At 44.9% G+C, this 16,691-nt stretch overlaps 1 protein-coding gene across 6 annotated transcripts in view; it reads left to right on the top strand.

Moving 5' to 3' along the window:
• mctp1b (multiple C2 domains, transmembrane 1b) overlaps positions 1–16,691 on the top strand; it is a 123,094-nt gene that overhangs the window by 34,901 nt on the left and 71,502 nt on the right. For all 6 annotated transcript variants that reach the window (XM_061262493.1, XM_061262494.1, XM_061262495.1 and 3 more), the window contains exon 2: positions 4,916–5,030. In XM_061262493.1, coding sequence (XP_061118477.1) covers positions 4,916–5,030 — 115 coding nt within the window. The remainder of the gene's footprint in view (positions 1–4,915; positions 5,031–16,691) is intronic.

Below are 16,691 nucleotides of genomic sequence, written 5' to 3' on the forward strand. Positions count from 1 at the left end.
GAGAGAGACCTGCTGCCTATTAGCTGGTGGGTGATTTTTGTGTAATAATAATAATAATAATAATAATAATAAATCTGCATTTCATTTACTTAACTTATTATGTACTTCAGTTATTTATTCATTATTATTTTTATTGATGCGTGCCATGACAGGCAGCCAGTGCAGGGAAGTAAGCAGGGGGGTGACGTGACATTTGGGAAGGTTGAATACCAGACGAGCTGCATTATTCTGGATAAGTTGGAGGGGTCTGATGGCGGATGCTGGGAGGCCAGCCAAGAGGGAATTGCAGTAGTCCAGGCGGGACAGAACCATCGCTTGGACCAGGAGCTGGGTCGAGTAGGGGGTGAGAAAGGGGCGGACTCTCCGTATGTCGTATAGATTGCCTTTCTCGTGTTAACGTGTAGCAATGTGTAAGCATTTAAGCATTGCACCACTTAAAGCGGCATTGATAAGGATGCTTGTTGAGCTAATATTATTGATAGAAATAACAAGTGTTCAAGAGTTAAAATGAGCTTCATGCTCCGATTGAGCTTAATGAAATCAATGCTCCCGAAGCTTGACTGCTGTTTGTGATTCTGTCTGCGGATGCTCTGTGTATTTGGGAATTGCCTCTAGCAGGGCTTTGGTAAATGTTACTCATTTAATTTGTGCCGTTTCAGTGCACTTCTTTTATGTGAGGTGGCACATCAGACGTTTACAGTGGCACCAGATGCGGGGCAAATCAGATGATCATTCGACTGGATGTAGTGGAGTTTGCGGAGGTGTGAGTCAGCACATGAACTGACGCTAGAGGATGCAATCCCTTGAGATTCATTAAAAGTGTAATTACTTTGCTTGGTGAGGGATCTTTATCTCAGTGGGCGGATTGTATCTGTTGCAGTGTGTCATGACTGGCGGGTACTGTGCTTCAAAACCTGCAGCAAACAGGCCCACATTACAGCCCCCGATGGGGAATTAATACAACTGATCCAGGATAATGCATCTGCGACAGAAGTTTAGAGGGCTGGAATGCAGCAGAGTTCAGAGACCGTGTGAACGTCTAATACAGCCCTATACTTCACCTCCGGAGAGGCAATGCATGAATGATTAGTTCCCTTTCCTGGAGACCGTGAGCTTCACCTCAACACGGGCCATGGTTCAAAAGCCAGAGCAGACCCACCCACTTTACATCTGAACTGAACAGAAAGAACACAAACGTTGGGCTTACTGACAGAGGTAACAACCAATTAGAAAGGGTGATGGATGTTTCGTGACCGAGCAGTTGGGAGAGAGCAGCGGTACGTTCACTATGAGGTGATAAGGTGTCTCTGTAGTTAAATATGAAGTAGGTGTCTGAAATGTCGTAAGGTTGTTGGTATCTGTAATTGGCTAAGGTGATTGTTGGTAGCTTTACTTAGCTGATGTAGTCATAGTTGCCTATAGTTAGCAGTGAAACAGTAAAGTAGGGTTTTGGTGTTGGTAGTTACCTGTGAAGTAGTTATGTGCATGTTGTGTAACTGTAGTTAGCTGATGTGGTGATAGTTGTCTGTAGTTAGCAGTGAAACAGCAATGTGGGATTTGATGTCGGTAGCTTGGCTATGTCCTGATGTCTATACTTACTGTGTGAAGCAGCCAAGCGAGCGGGGGTAGGTGTTTGTAGTCGATGTCTGTTCTAAAACCGTCATAGCCACAAGGATCTAGGCATCAATACTAAACTATGAAAGAGCTGTGAAGCAAATGCAAATTGCCCTGCATTCGTCTGGCTGACGGAGAGAAAATAACAAGCTGTGCTTCTTATCCGATACCAAAAGAGCACCTGCAAACAAACAGCTCCCCATTGAGCCTGGCTGTTTCCACTGGCTTTAATCTGCTCCCCTGTGAGGTCACCCAGAAGTCTGATTTGATCAGGATGGACTCCCTCCCACTGCGGTTTGCACCGTTATTCACACCGTTATACACACCCCACCCCCGACCGTGTGTGCAGACTCACAATTAATTGCTCAGGCTTTCAGCGGCTAATTAAGCTTTTAATTAGCGTCTCCCAATCCCACACCCTCTTTGGCTGGGAACCGAGGCACTCTGCTCTTGGTTTGGAAATTAATTTATATCATATTCATTAATTGAAAAGTGTTCTTGATGCTCCTTGAGGATTCTTAAATGGGTGAATTTAATTTCAGTTAATTTCCCAAACTTGATTGATTGAAATAGATAGATAGATAGGTAGATCGTTGCATTTATGTAGCGCTTTACAGTGATTTGGGGGATGATCGTCTCAAGCTCGTAGCACCCACCTGGGTTATGCACGGCTGCCATTTTGCATCAGAATGCTCACCACACACCAGTTAAGGTGGAGAGGGAGAGAACAATGTATTGCCAATTGAATTAGGGGATAATTAGGTGGCAGGTTGAGAGGCAAGTCGGGAATTTAGCCAGTACACCGGGGACCCCCTTACTCTGTTTACAAAGAGAGTCATGGGATCTTTAATGACCACAGGATCTTGATTTAACTTCTCACCCGAAAGACGGCGTCTCCTACAGGACAGTGTCCCCATCACTGAGCTGGGGCATTGGGGGTAATTTGACCAAAGGGAAGATCGCCCCCTACTGGCCCACCAACACAACTTCCGGCAGCAATTTCTCCCAGGAGGTCTCCTATTCAAGTACTAACCAAGCTCACACCCACATAGCTTCAGCCATTTGGTAGGAGCAGGGTGCATCATGGCATGGCTGCTGGCACTCATTTTGTATCTTTTGCTCTTTGCGTTTGATTTCTTGCAGCCAATAAAATGTGAGCATAAATGTGATTTATGTCAGAGGTCATACTTCAAGAGAAGGCTGGACCTGTGCCCATGGTTTGTGCTATTGATTACTACTTGTTAGGCTGTTGTGGAAGGCACTGCATATCTCCCCAGCGTTGTGTGCTAACAGGTGTGACAGTGACAATGTCACAGACGAATTGTGGGTAACTGAATCATGAACAGAACAGGGAATAGTGATGAGATGGCAGACAGGCAGATGGGGATAGTGAAGGTGGGCTTAGTGGGGAATAGGTGATCTCTGAATATGCACATAGCATTATACAGCAGTGCTGCCAGCTGTAGCGTTATCTCTTGTCTTGCTCTAGCTGCTTCATTTAAAAAAATCTGAACATTGCTCTTGTGATTTTGGTGGTTGTTAAAAATCATAATATTGGCAAGATGTATGATGCCACATTGTCAGGGTCGTCGTACACAGTCCTAATTCTGCAGTCTTCCTTTAGTGCATCACATAGAGAAATCCTGGGGCCATTCCCATCAGCAGAATGAATGGTCTGGACTTGCCTCATCATAACATAGCCTTCTGGGTATTGGGATGATCATCAATAAGTATGCGTGAATGTACAAGGATTTTTAGTAGGGGTATTGTTCTATGGAAAACTCAATCAATTCTTAATTAGGCATGTCTCTTCTAATCGGAAATTATATTCCCATTTTCCTGTCACACACAGACATGAATCTTGAATCAAACAAAAACAGGAGGAAATAGCCTCAGGTTGCTATAGAGGAGCATAATATTCATTTGCTCATTGATCTCCACTCTACTGTATGTGCTTGTGTGATTTTGTTTTGCGTGCAGTATGCAGTATTTGTACATTTGTGGAGATGTTGGTACAAGTATGTGTGCATGTTTCTACTGACTAATGTGTGTGTGCCTGTGTTTGTGTGTGTGAGAGCATGTGTATGTAAATGTGTGTGTGTCTGTACTTGTGCGTGTGTGTGTGTGTACAGGTATGTGTGCATGTGTAGATGCGAGTGTGTGTGCTTACTGTGTGTGTGTGTGCATGTGTGTGAGAACGTGTGTGTGTGTATGCATATCTACGGTATGTGTGTGTTCAATGGTAGCTAGCAGCTAGCTCTGTGCCCTGGCAGCAGTGACAGTCACCAGCTGCATCTTTCCTCCCCCTCTTCTCATTAACATCTCACCATCACACATGAAGCTCTGCTTCTTTATAGCAGATTACCCCAGCAGCAGTCCTGCTGTAGCCCTCAGTGATACCCCACTGCTTCTTTACAGCAGATTACCCCAGCAGCAGCTCTGCTGAAGCCCTCAGTGACACTCCACTACTGAGGCCATCATATCCAGTGTGCTGCTGACTGCAGCTGTCAGAGCCCCGCTTCCACCATGCCAAAACATCTTTTATTTTTCATATTACAGGGGGCCAGAAGGGCTTTACTATGTATGAGCAATGATTGAAGGGTTGATGGACTCACTGAGACGCCTCCATTAATTAGAGAAGGAGGTTGGTGGACCTCCCGGTCTAATGCAGGGAGTCACGACTTTCTCCCGAGCTTTACAGCATCCTGTCTCTGAGGACCCCACGACACCATGATTCACTCTGATGCTCTGATGCTGTCAATCAAAGAGCCCTCCCCTCCATTCCTGTGTCTGCTGCAATATTTCCTCGTTTGGAACCATCCCGAAACATATATTTAAAATGTGATTTTGCAGTGAAAAATTATGCCTGTAGTCACACAGCAATCACAGAGGCACTGCTGTTGACAGCTGTTAAATGGGGCTTCACTCCTAATATAGCAGTAGTTCATTTACAGCGTCTTAGAGCGTATGCGTCGGGCTGTCAGGGTAAGAGAATAAATATGCAGCTCAGAATGGTCCTTTTAAGTGCTAAGTGTTTCCTGTGTCAGGTTATCACAGCTGGCTCTAGCAGGGCGACACTGGCGGTAACTGCAAGCCTGCGGTTTGGCATCGTGCCAGGCTTGAGCCGCAGTCTGAAAAGCTCCGTTTTCCTCCTTCTGGTTTCAGTCTTGCCTCCGCGCATCGCAACGTCAAGATCTAGGGTGTTCTGTGACTCTCAGTGGTCCTGGGGTCAGAAAGTGAAAGTCCAGCCAGTGCTGAGCACTGGTTCTATGATTCACTCTGAACTCTCCTGCCCCCACAGGGAATCAACATTGCGGGGCCAGGTAATGCCAAGCATCCCGTCGCCAGTGCAGGGATGTACCAGCTGGACATTGTGCTGAAGAAGGGGCACAACCTGGCCATAAGAGACAGGGGAGGTAAGCTGGATACTTCTCTTTCTACTACTTCTTATTACTGACTTTCTCTCTGTGTAATTCTGTCTCTCTCTCTTGCCTGTAGGTCTTTTTCTGTTTCTTTCTCACTCTCTTTCTTTCATTTGCTCCGCCCATTTCTCTATCTTTATCTCTACCTGTCTAATATTCTCACTTCCTGTCTCTCTCTGTCTCTTCACTTCCTGCCTATTTCTCACTTCCTGCCTGTCCCTCTCTGTATGAAGCAGAAGCTTTGGACACTGTCTGTGATGTCAAAGTGTGTTGCCTTCACAGAGGGCTTTCATGAATGATGAATATGGCTATTTTATGTATGGAAAATTATGTGGATTAGTTTGCTTTTGGGTTGAAGTGCAGCCATATAAATGACTGAAGTGCATTCTCATAGCAGCCATATAAATGATCAGAGGTCTCTGACCAAGTTGGAGACAGCATCGCCATGGCAGGTTTTACTCCCAGTGGGGTCTAGGAAGCACATCTCTGACGTGTCTATGGGATCCTGGTGTGTTCCACTCTCTGGGCCTGGCTCACAACTGGAGAATATTTCTGACAGAAAGGCTCTAAGGCCGGCTTTGACTGCTTTAAGCAGTCGGGAGATTTCTTTCTCCTCTTCTCAGGAGGAGCTTTCCTTTCTCTCTTGAATAAAATTACATCCATCCATCCATCCATTATCTGAACCCGCTTATCCTGATCAGGGTCGCGGGGGGGCTGGAGCCTATCCCAGCATACATTGGGCGAAAGGCAGGAATACACCCTGGACAGGTCGCCAGTCTATCGCAGGGTACACACACCATTCACTCACACACTCATACCTACGGGCAATTTAGACTCTCCAATCAGCCTAACGTGCATGTCTTTGGACTGTGGGAGGAAACCGGAGTACCCGGAGGAAACCCACGCAGACACGGGGAGAACATGCAAACTCCACACAGAGAGGCCCCGGCCGACGGGGATTCGAACCCAGGACCTCCTTGCTGTGAGGCGGCAGTGCTACCCACTGCACCATCCGTGCCGCCATAATAAAATTACAGCAAACCTTCATTAAGCAATAAAGGAACCCTTTCTCTCACATGCACACTGCACACTCACTCTCTCCCCCTCCTTGACAGTTTGATGGAGTTTTAAATGGTCTCAGATTTCCCATTGTCCCAGGCTTAGTCTACCCAGTGTCACTCTGTCATCCAGGAAAGCCAGACGTACCTGCCCTCCCATTGGTTAATATCAAGCTGTCCTCCACTAGTCCCAGCCAGCCGCCGCACGCTAATGCCGGGGTTTTGGAGTAACTGGAATATTCTGCAAACTCAACAGCAGTCAGCTTCCTCACTAAGGACTGACGTGGAGTTGAGCGATACAGACCCGGTTACAAACTATCGCCAACGAGTTCAGCAGGGATCTCCTTCTCAAAAAGCACACAGCCAGGTAGCATTAATGGCATTTGGCAGACGCTCTTATCCAGAGCAACATACAGTTGATTAGGCACAGCAAGAGACATCCTCCCCTGGAGCAAAGCAGGGTTAAGGGCCCAACAGCTGTGCGGATCTTATTGTGGCTACACTGGGGTTTGAACCACCGACCTTGCGGGTCCCAGTCATGTACCTTAACCATTACTGTTACGGCGGGGGGGACAGAGGAACCAGACGCAGACACAGGGGTAGGTTTACTAGCAGGTGAAGGGGCAGACAGAGCGTAGTCAAAAAGCAGGCCAGGGTCAAAAACCGGGGGGTCAATCCAGTAAGGCAGAGGTACAGAAATCCACAACACACAAAGAATAGTCCAGGGAAGCAGGCAGGGGTCAAAACAGGAAATCCACAAAAATACACAAAGGCAAGGACTAGGAAACAAGGGCAAGGAAACAAAGAGGCTAGAACTGGGGGAAGGGATGAAGGGCTCAGGACTCAAAACAGGACAAGACAACTGAAAAAGACAGGTATAAATACACAGGGGAATGAGACAAACTAGGCGGGGCATGGGAGTGAGGGCGGTCTAACAAATAAACATCAGGTGGGACACATGAAAGGGTAATAGGACAATAACGAGGGGGAAACAAAAATGCGGACTGGAATCACAAAGACACAAATGTAATACAAGCGGCTCTGGACTAGGGAGTAGACAATTTGCAGAGTATCAGGAGATGCAGAGATACAGAGAGACAGGTGCGAATACTTCGCTGAAACTAAGCAAGTAATCAGTGATATAATAAGGAGGCGGAGTTACAGGATAAACTCCATGTCTCTCTAGAAATCCTGCGTAGTTGCCTATCAGACTACCAGAGAGCTGTTAAAACTGCCAAAACAGTATATATCTACCTTAGTCTCCAAAAACACCCACAAGCCTCGGGTTCTTTTTAATGTTTTTAATTCCCTTATTAACCCCCGTGATGTATCCCCCATCATATCTTCACCCACATTCTGTGAAAATTTTCTTAAATTTTTCATTGAGAAGGTCTCTACTCTTAGGCTAGCTCACACGAGTGTTAACACATTGAGTGTTACCATTGACCCTGCTCCATCTCTGTGCTCTGCCATTTTTGACCAGTTTGAGCCTATATCCCTCCCTTCGCTCTCAGATATAATTAAGCATCTGCGGCCTACATATTGCCCCTCAGACAGCATCCCCTCTCGTCTTCTCAAAGAAGTTTTTGATTCAGTTGGTGCTAGCGTATTATTGCTAATCAATACCTGTCTCAGTTCAGGATGTGTCCCAGCTGCATTCAAACATGCTGGAGTGCAACCACTGCTCAAAAAGAAAAATCTTGACCCCTCGGTTCTCTCTAACTTTAGGCCTATCTCCAAGTTACCTTCTTTGTCTAAAGTATTGGAAAAAGCAGTTTTTATTCAGTTACAATCATTTTTAGATAAAAATGACATCTGTGAAAAGTTTCAGTCTGGTTTTAAACCTCGGCACAGTACTGAAACTGCCCTTTTACGAGTTTTTAATGATCTGATAATAACTACAGACTCTGGTGAGCCTGCTATCCTGGTGCTCTTAGACTTGACAGCGGCATTTGACACCGTGAATCATGAGATTCTTTTATCTCGCCTTGAACACTGTGTGGGTATTAAGGGGGCTGCCTTGGAGTGGTTTCGGTCGTACCTATTGGACAGGAGTTTCTCTGTCCATGTAGGAGATTACTCCTCAGATACAGCCCCACTCACTTGTGGAGTCCCCCAGGGCTCTATTCTGGGTCCGATTTTATTTTCTTTATATATGCTGCCCCTGGGGTCAATTTTCAGGAAGCATAACCTTTCTTTCCATTGTTATGCTGATGATGTACAGATTTACTTACCTGTAAAATCTCAATGCAAGAAATCACTGCAGCTTTTACTTACATGTCTTAAAGACTTAAAAAACTGGATGGATGCTAACTTCCTGCATTTAAATGAAAATAAGACAGAGGTCATTATGTTTGGACATCCAGCTCAATTGGAGGACATTGCTGGTGCTTTGGGCCCCCTGGCCCCCAAAAATGTTCCTGCTGCGAAAAGCCTTGGTTTCACCTTTGACAGTGCCTTTAAATTTGAGAAGCAAATTTGTGCTGTTGTCAAAGCTGCCTTTTTTCAGTTAAGACAAATAGCCAAGGTCAAGGCCTATCTTTCTCAAAAAGATTTGGAAAGAGTGGTCCATGCTTTTATAACATCTCGGCTGGACTACTGCAATTCTCTATATATAGGCTTAGACCAGTCCTCTCTCTGCCGTCTGCAGCTAGTGCAGAACGCTGCTGCCCGCCTTCTGACTAGCAAAAAAAACGGGAGCATATTACACCAGCACTGTCATCCCTACATTGGCTTCCTGTCCGTTACAGGATACATTTTAAAATTTTATTATTTGTTTTTAAGGCAATGAATGGTCTAGCACCTACATACTTGTCTGAACTCCTCAATATGTATACCCCAGCTAGATCACATAGATCATGCAATCAGCAACTTTTGGATGTCCCTATGTCGAGGAGAGCTAGGAGGGGTGACCGGGCCTTTGAGGTAGCTGGCCCCAAGTTGTGGAACAGCCTACCGCCACATATTAAATCTGCCCAAAACATAGATATTTTTAAATCCCTGTTAAAAACCCACCTTTTTAGTGAGGCCTTTATGTCAGACATAAATGGGGAATCCAGATGATGTACTTGTATTTCATTTTATTTCATTTCATTTCATTTCATTTCATTTCATTTCATTTCATTTTATCTCATTTCATTTTATTTCATTTCATCTTTAATTTTATTGCCTGGTTTTGTTTTGTACAGCACTTTGGTCAACCATGGTTGTTTTAAATAAAGTTTATTATTATTATTACAGAACAGAATTGAAACTGGAGATGCATTAGTAAGTTAGTTAAGTGATTTAAATTACAAATACCCAAAACTAGTGAATGTTAGCTTGTTAGTTTGACAAACATATTAGTGAGTTAGTATAATTAGTACTGTACAAATTCTATGTTAGTTGGGATTAGTATATTAGTGCTATGTACAAACATGAAATGGAGAGAAAGCAGGAAGTAAGAAATGTAAGATTGGAAGGAAGATTGAACCCCAGAACTACCGTAAACACCCAAATAGTGGGGCACGCAGACAAGGGAGTGACTGGGCTAGTAAACATTCAGACTCAGACATCACAGGGGAAGATGAGTGCAAAGACTAATGACTATAAACAGAACACCAGACATGAATATGAAAAATAATAAATAACAAGAAGTACCGTAAACACCCGAATAGTGGGGCACGGGACATTACATTACATTATTGGCATTTGGCAGGCACTCTTATCCAGAGCGACGTACATCAAAGTGGATACCCAGGGATAAGTGCACTGAAAGACCCTAGAGGGAAGTACAATTTCAATTGCTACCCGTACAACGAAGATAAGGACCAGGGCCTATTTTTTATTTATTTATTTATTTATTTTTTGAACAAACAACAAAGCAAAAGTGACCAAACTTAACTATCCAAATACTGCTTACCTAGCCAACTAAAAATACCGAAACACAACGTAAATCACAAAGGCAACAATTAAGGTTCACAGGGAGGTAGGGAGGGATGGGGAGAGGTGCTGCTTGAAGAGGTGCGTCTTCAGTTTGCGCTTGAAGGTGGGGAGAGATTCTACAGTTCTGACCTCAACGGGGAGTTCGTTCCACCACCGTGGAGCCAGAACAGACAGTAGTCGTGAGCGTGAGGTGGAGGTTCGGAGAGGGGGAGGTGCCAAGCGGCCTGTGGAGCCTGAACAAAGAGGTCTGGCAGGGGTGTAGGGTCTGATGATTTTTTGTACGTAAGCTGGGGAAGACCGCTTAACTGCTTGGAAGGCTAGCACCAATGTTTTGAATTTGATGCGAGCCATGACAGGCAGCCAGTGGAGGGAAGTAAGCAGGGGGGTGTGAGTATTTGGGAAGGTTGAAGACCAGACGAGCTGCTGCATTCTGGATAAGTTGGAGGGGTCTGATGGCGGACGCTGGGAGGCCAGCCAAGAGGGAATTACAGTAGTCCAGGTGGGACAGAACCATCACTTGGACCAGGAGCTGGGTCGAGTAGGGGGTGAGAAAGGGGCGGATTCTCCGTATGTTGTATAGGAAGAACATGCATGACCGGGTCACTGCCGCAATGTTCTCGGAAAGGGACAGTCTGCTGTCCATCACCACGCCGAGGTTCCTTGCACTGGGTGATGGCGTGAGTGTGGTATCCCCGAGGGAAATGGAGAGATCCAGGTGGGGTGAGGTATTAGCAGGGATGAATATCATTTCAGTCTTACCTGGGTTGAGCTTTAGATGGTGGTTGTCCATCCAGCTCTGGATGTCACTCAGGCAAGCAGAGATACTGGCAGAAACCTGTATATCAGATGGGAACGAGATGAAGAGTTGGGTATCGTCCGCATAGCAGTGGTAGGAATCGCCCATGTGCAGTGATCACAGGGCCAAGGGAACGAGTGTAAAGAGAAAAAAGAAGCGGGCCTAGGACTGAGCCCTGGGGAACTCCTGTGGCAAGGGGCCGAGGTGTCGATACCGTACCAGCCCAGGCAACATGGAAGGAGCGACCAGAGAGGTAGGACTCAATCCAGTCCAGGGCTGTGCCACAGATGCCCGTTGCTGACAAGGCGGACAGGAGGATGGCGTGATCCACAGTGTCGAAGGCAGCAGAGAGATCTAGAAGAATGAGGACAGAGGAGAGGGAGGCTGCTCGTGCGGCATGGAGCGACTCACTGACGGAGAGGAGCGCGGTCTCTGTCGACTGGCCCGATCTGAAGCCAGACTGATGGGGGTCTAGCAGGTTGTTGTTAGAAAAGAAAGAAGAAAGTTGAGTAGAAGCAGCTTGTTCTATGGTTTTAGACAAGGGAGTGACTGGGCTAGAAAACATTCAGACTCAGACATCACAGGGGAAGACTAATGAATATAAACAGAACACCAGACATGAATATGAAAAATAATAAATTACAAATATAAACAATGATAAACTAAGAGACAGAACACAGGAACATACCAATTACACTACGGGCTGCCCTTTGCCTGTCGTTTAAGTCACTCCAGATAGACTCCAATGAGAATGATGGCCAGAGGATGTAAGAAAATGGCAGTTATATTATATTAGAATTATTGTATAATATAGTGCAGTTACATAATTAAGAAATGTGAGGATGGGTTGATTCTCTGAAATACACTGATGTAACAGAACAAATGTTTGTACTGTACTATTATGCATAGTGGTGGTTGAGCTTTAGCAGAACGCTCTTACAGCGAGGAAAGTGAGATCCTGCTCATTGAGCCATGTCTCTCTCGTGCATTACCTCATACGCCTGTGAGGAAATTTATACGAAAAAACTTAGCATCAAGTGTTTCCTTGTGTAGTTGCCAGCTATGAGTGATTTTGTGGTTATCTGCGGGACCTGTGGTCTTCCCTGTCTTTAATTGTTAATATTCATTGTACCATAGCTGCACAGTGTATCTGATGAATAATGAATAATTTCCTCTGCATGCACTTAAACTCTGTTGCTGAGGGAGAATTATTGTAATTTATTTTTTGCCCTTGGTTTTTTGTAGAATCCCTGCAGGATATTAATTCCAAAGAGATCTGATGTAATTAATTTCTTTAATTGTGTTGCATTTTTTGTTAGTTGATGAAGAAGAATTAAATTCAGTGGTTGAAGAAAAAGTACACTGTGATTTACCTAGACGTTGTGCTCCATTGCAGGCAAAGAATACACACTGGCTGTATCCCAAACAACTTACTTCCCTACTATTGAGTATTTAAATAGAGTACTCTGGATGTGAAGGTTGTTCTCTAAAGAGCAGATTGCTCTCTAAATATAGTATAATTATTATATAGTGCGTTTAATCCCCAGATGATATATGTATTTCCAAGGTTTTGCTGAATGTGGCAATGCTCAAAGCAGCCTCAAAATATGTCCTGTCAACTAAACATACAGCCAAATTATCCTCCATGCCATTTTCCAGCAGTGCTGTGCAAGTGTCGTAAATCATCCGCCCTTGTACTATAAAGCCCCCATCTCTTCCTCTCTGATTTATGGGACTGTGATTGGATCCAGATATGGCTCCGCCTCTTCCTGTCTGTGGGACCTCCTAAGAAGTATGGTTTACTTCCTGAAAAGTGTGCTCCTGAATACACTCAGTGAAGCCCTGGAAATATGTATGTATATTATCCAGGGATTTAGGTTGAGAGAAAAGTTCGCCTACTTAACGACTTGCTCATCCAGTGTACAGAATTTGCAGTTACAGGGAAATGGTCTGTATTCGGCAGTATGCAGGCAGTATGCAGCCGGCAGTATGCTTTGTAAACAGTACATATTTTCCAGACTCAGTAGTTCGGAGGCAGTTTCGGACACAGCCTCTGTATGAGGGAATTCCCTTTCAAAAGGAGCTCTGTAGCAGCCAGGGTGACTGTACTGGGGTCAGTCTGTGAACACAATATTTACATCAACTCTGTTCCCCGGGTGATCCCAGAAGCTGGGCGTACTGCACGGAAATGCTATAAATACACCCTCCATGTTCCCTCCGATTTATTGAGGGAAGAGCGTGTCACTGTTACGCAATCTCTCTCGCGCGTGACAGAACATAACAGAGCCCTGTCTTCTCTTTGAAGAACGGACAACAACGTCGTCAACTGCACAGAGAGCGAGGGGGTGGAAGGTGGGGGAGGCGTCTCCCTAGGCAGCGTGCGCTATCTCCTCACCAATGTAATCTCTGCCTGTATTCAATGAATAATCGCTATGAGAACGCCACATCTCATTAAAGAGCTTTGCTGATGTGGGCCGGCTCAGTGATTGCAATGGAACTGATTAGCACTCCTGAATAATGACGCAACCTGTAAAATATTAATGCGCTACACACACAATAAAAATAATTGGATCGTTATTAAGTGTGCTGTAACTGTACAGTCAGACAATTTGCTCTCAAAATTTTATCTGAACCCTGGGCCGCTTAACTTAAGCGAGAACTAGCGCCTCAGCTGGATACACCCAAGTGACACAAGTGATGAGATCTACACTAAGTTAATAATCTCAGAAAAAGAGCCCCACACGTACCTGTATGCGCTGGGTCGCACAAAGAATGTAACACTCAAAGCCCTTCTTACATTTGGTGATACTGCTCACCTAAACGATGCTAGCAAACCAGAGACTCTTTCTCTCTGGCTTTGTGTTGTTCTTGGTGTTCTGGCCTGCTATAATCTGCTGTGGCAAAATACAGTGAAATATGGATTGTATTGTATATTTTCTACATTTTGATTGGTGGAATCCAGTATTTTGAGGACTAGCTGTTGGATGAGTGTTTTTGCCATTGTGAAATATTTATATCTGTTTCTGCTTTCTACAAGCTGACTCTTATCTAAGGCCTGTTGTGGGTGTACGCACTGACCTACCACTGCTTCTGGTTTCAGTTAAAGCATATCATTAGCAACGGGTACAGTACATTGCCTCTGGTCGTTTTTGTTTTTTATGGTAATGTATGCGTGTCACAGCATATTAAATTATTTTGGCAATGTTTAATATGAGTGTCCTTCTGAGGGTTGACCCAGTGTGGAACTGGGAACAGAAAGTGACCATGGACCTGTGTTGAAGTAATACTGTTCTATCTAGTGCGGCAATGCAGAACCAGAACCTCCATCCACTTCCATGTGTTTCCAGACACCATGGCTCCTCTGATCTCCTTTTAGGATAATGTTGTGTGTATAGCTGTGAAAGAAATCAAATTGTACCATCTTGTGCTGCAATACAAACTGTTGTTTGTTACTGTATGATAGGGCTGCCCAACCCTGTTTCTGGAGATCTACCATCCTGTAGGTTTTCACTCCAACCCTTAACAAAGCACCTTGTTCAACAGCTAGAGATCACGTTGAGATGTTAATTAGTAGGATCTGGTATGTGTTCATTACGGTTGAAATGAAAACCTACAGGAACAGGGCAGCCCTGATGCAGATTAATACTATATTGCACTTAATGATTATAAATGGGCCTTTGTGACAGATTATAAATGTACCTCTTCTTGATGATGTTCTCCACTGCTGTTCCTCGCTTGGGGTCAGAATGTAATGTACACTGTAAACCAAACAGTACCAGAACACATCTAGCTGAAAGCAGACTGTTTTCCTTAAGTCTGGTTTGGCACAAGTACGCGGGCATGTTAGAGTTTGTCTTAACCCTCATTCTGTCTGCTGTAGCCCTGTCCAAGGCAAAGTTGAATATCTGGTCAGTGTAGTGCATCTGTGGCATGCTACCCCTCCCAGCAGTTGTGTCAAGTGATTGAATGGTAGGATAGGATACAGTTCACCTTCCTATTACCCGGTGTGAGGATGATAAAAGTGAGGCCCAGTCCATTACTGGAGGGGTCCTGTGCGTCGTTTTGGCCTGGTCATTGCCAGACTGTGATTTCCTACCTCTTGTGAAAAGCTCTCCATATTTGACTTTTCCCTATTAAATCACAGCCTGCTTTCTGGCTGGGGGATGTAAAACAATAAACCCCCAAAATTAACAGCTGGCGCCCTTCATTTGGAGCCACGCGATACATCACAAGCCATGGCAGTGGGTCCATTCGATCCGGCCGGACTGCGGGAGAGGGAAACGCACGGAATGAAAAGAGGCCTGAGGAATCTTCTGCTGTTTATGAGATGTCTCCAAAACAAATGAAGCCATTGCCTTTCCCCTGAGGCGTCAGTCACGAGTCGATTCTCCTGCGATAGCAACGCATTCTTCACAGCAGCGATTGGTTCCCTCTCTGGGCCCACTGCATTGAGATGACGCAGTGGGGTGTGTTTTACTGAGGCGATGCGCATAGATATAACTCCTCTGAGTGCTCCTCTGTGTCAGGATCAAGACTTTCAGGTCATAAGTCCCGACGCTAAAAGAATCCATTTCTCTGTTGATGTATTTCCGCACCTCTGGGAGTATTGCGTTTAGCTCAGTCAGTGAGTCTGGCGGGAGAGGTCTACTGCAAATAGATGCAGTAACAGCATTTACAGTAACAGCAGGTCTAGGTTGCATCAAAGGGGCCAGGCTAGTCAACAGTGTTCCTGTTTTATGTTTGTTTGTGATCTAGCTTTACCAAAAACAGAAGGTTGGTCCCCCCACACTGCCCCCTCTATTTCACTAAACATTTCTCTGGTTATCGTATGTCTACCCCCTTCTTTGACAATCAACAATTGAATTGAATTTCAATCCATGGTTCAAAAGTGGTATATTTTCTACCTTTTGATTGGTAGAATCCAGTATATTGAGGACTAGCTGTTGGATGAGTGTTTTTGTTTTAGTGGAAAGGACTCGGAGTTTGAGGTGGAGGGGGCATTGTCTTCTACAGGACCTGACGGACATGTAATACATATCAGAATACAGGATTTTCTGGAGTGGTGGGTCCTGATGTGATGATCTTTTTCATGGGGCCCAGAATCCCTGTTGGCCCCCCTGGCTGAGACTCAGAGAGATGAGGCAGGATTTAAAGAGCCAGAGGGGCTTGCCTTTGAGAGCATTTAAGAACCCTATGAAAAGGTCAGTTTTGTTTATTTTTTGTCATAAATTCTCACTATTACCCCTGATAGCTTGTAACCACAATAGGGAATACGAAATCACATTTACAAGATAGATGTTTTGTGTTTGTTGTTTATTGCTATATGAAAAGCTACAAGTTAGCTGGTGCTGTATTATTTTCAGTGTTATTAAAGCCATTTGAGGTCTGAAGATGCAATAGCTTGCTCCCTGTACAGCCACTCAGTACAGAGTGGGATTGTGGCCATGGAACAGAGTGTATCCAGCACCAATGCCATTTACACCAAATTCAGTTCATCTGTTCATTTATATTGTTGGCTTCCAGCGCTTTCATCCTCATTTCAGAATTGAATTTCAGGCCGTTTCGGTAATTGGGCCCGACTTTTTTTTTTTCGACTGCATGCTGGCCGCTGATTTGTCTAACCCCCGGGGGCGTTAGAGAGGTGCTAGGTGATCCTGGAGGAAGCTCTCAGACAGGAGTGGAGAGGCAGTACACGGCTCTCGGAATTAATTATGTGATATTGGATTGGTTTGAAGTTCGTCTTCTATCATGGCTCTGTAGAGAGATTACTGTAGGATGGGGAGACTGTCAGGCTGTTTCATCACACCAGACACAGTATCTGTGTGAGCTTTTAAGGAATTGTCTTTTCTAATTGGGTGGTATTCTGTAATCACTGTC

The sequence above is a fragment of the Conger conger genome, chromosome 12 (genome assembly GCF_963514075.1).
Source record: "Conger conger chromosome 12, fConCon1.1, whole genome shotgun sequence".
NCBI classification, from domain to species: domain Eukaryota; kingdom Metazoa; phylum Chordata; class Actinopteri; order Anguilliformes; family Congridae; genus Conger; species Conger conger.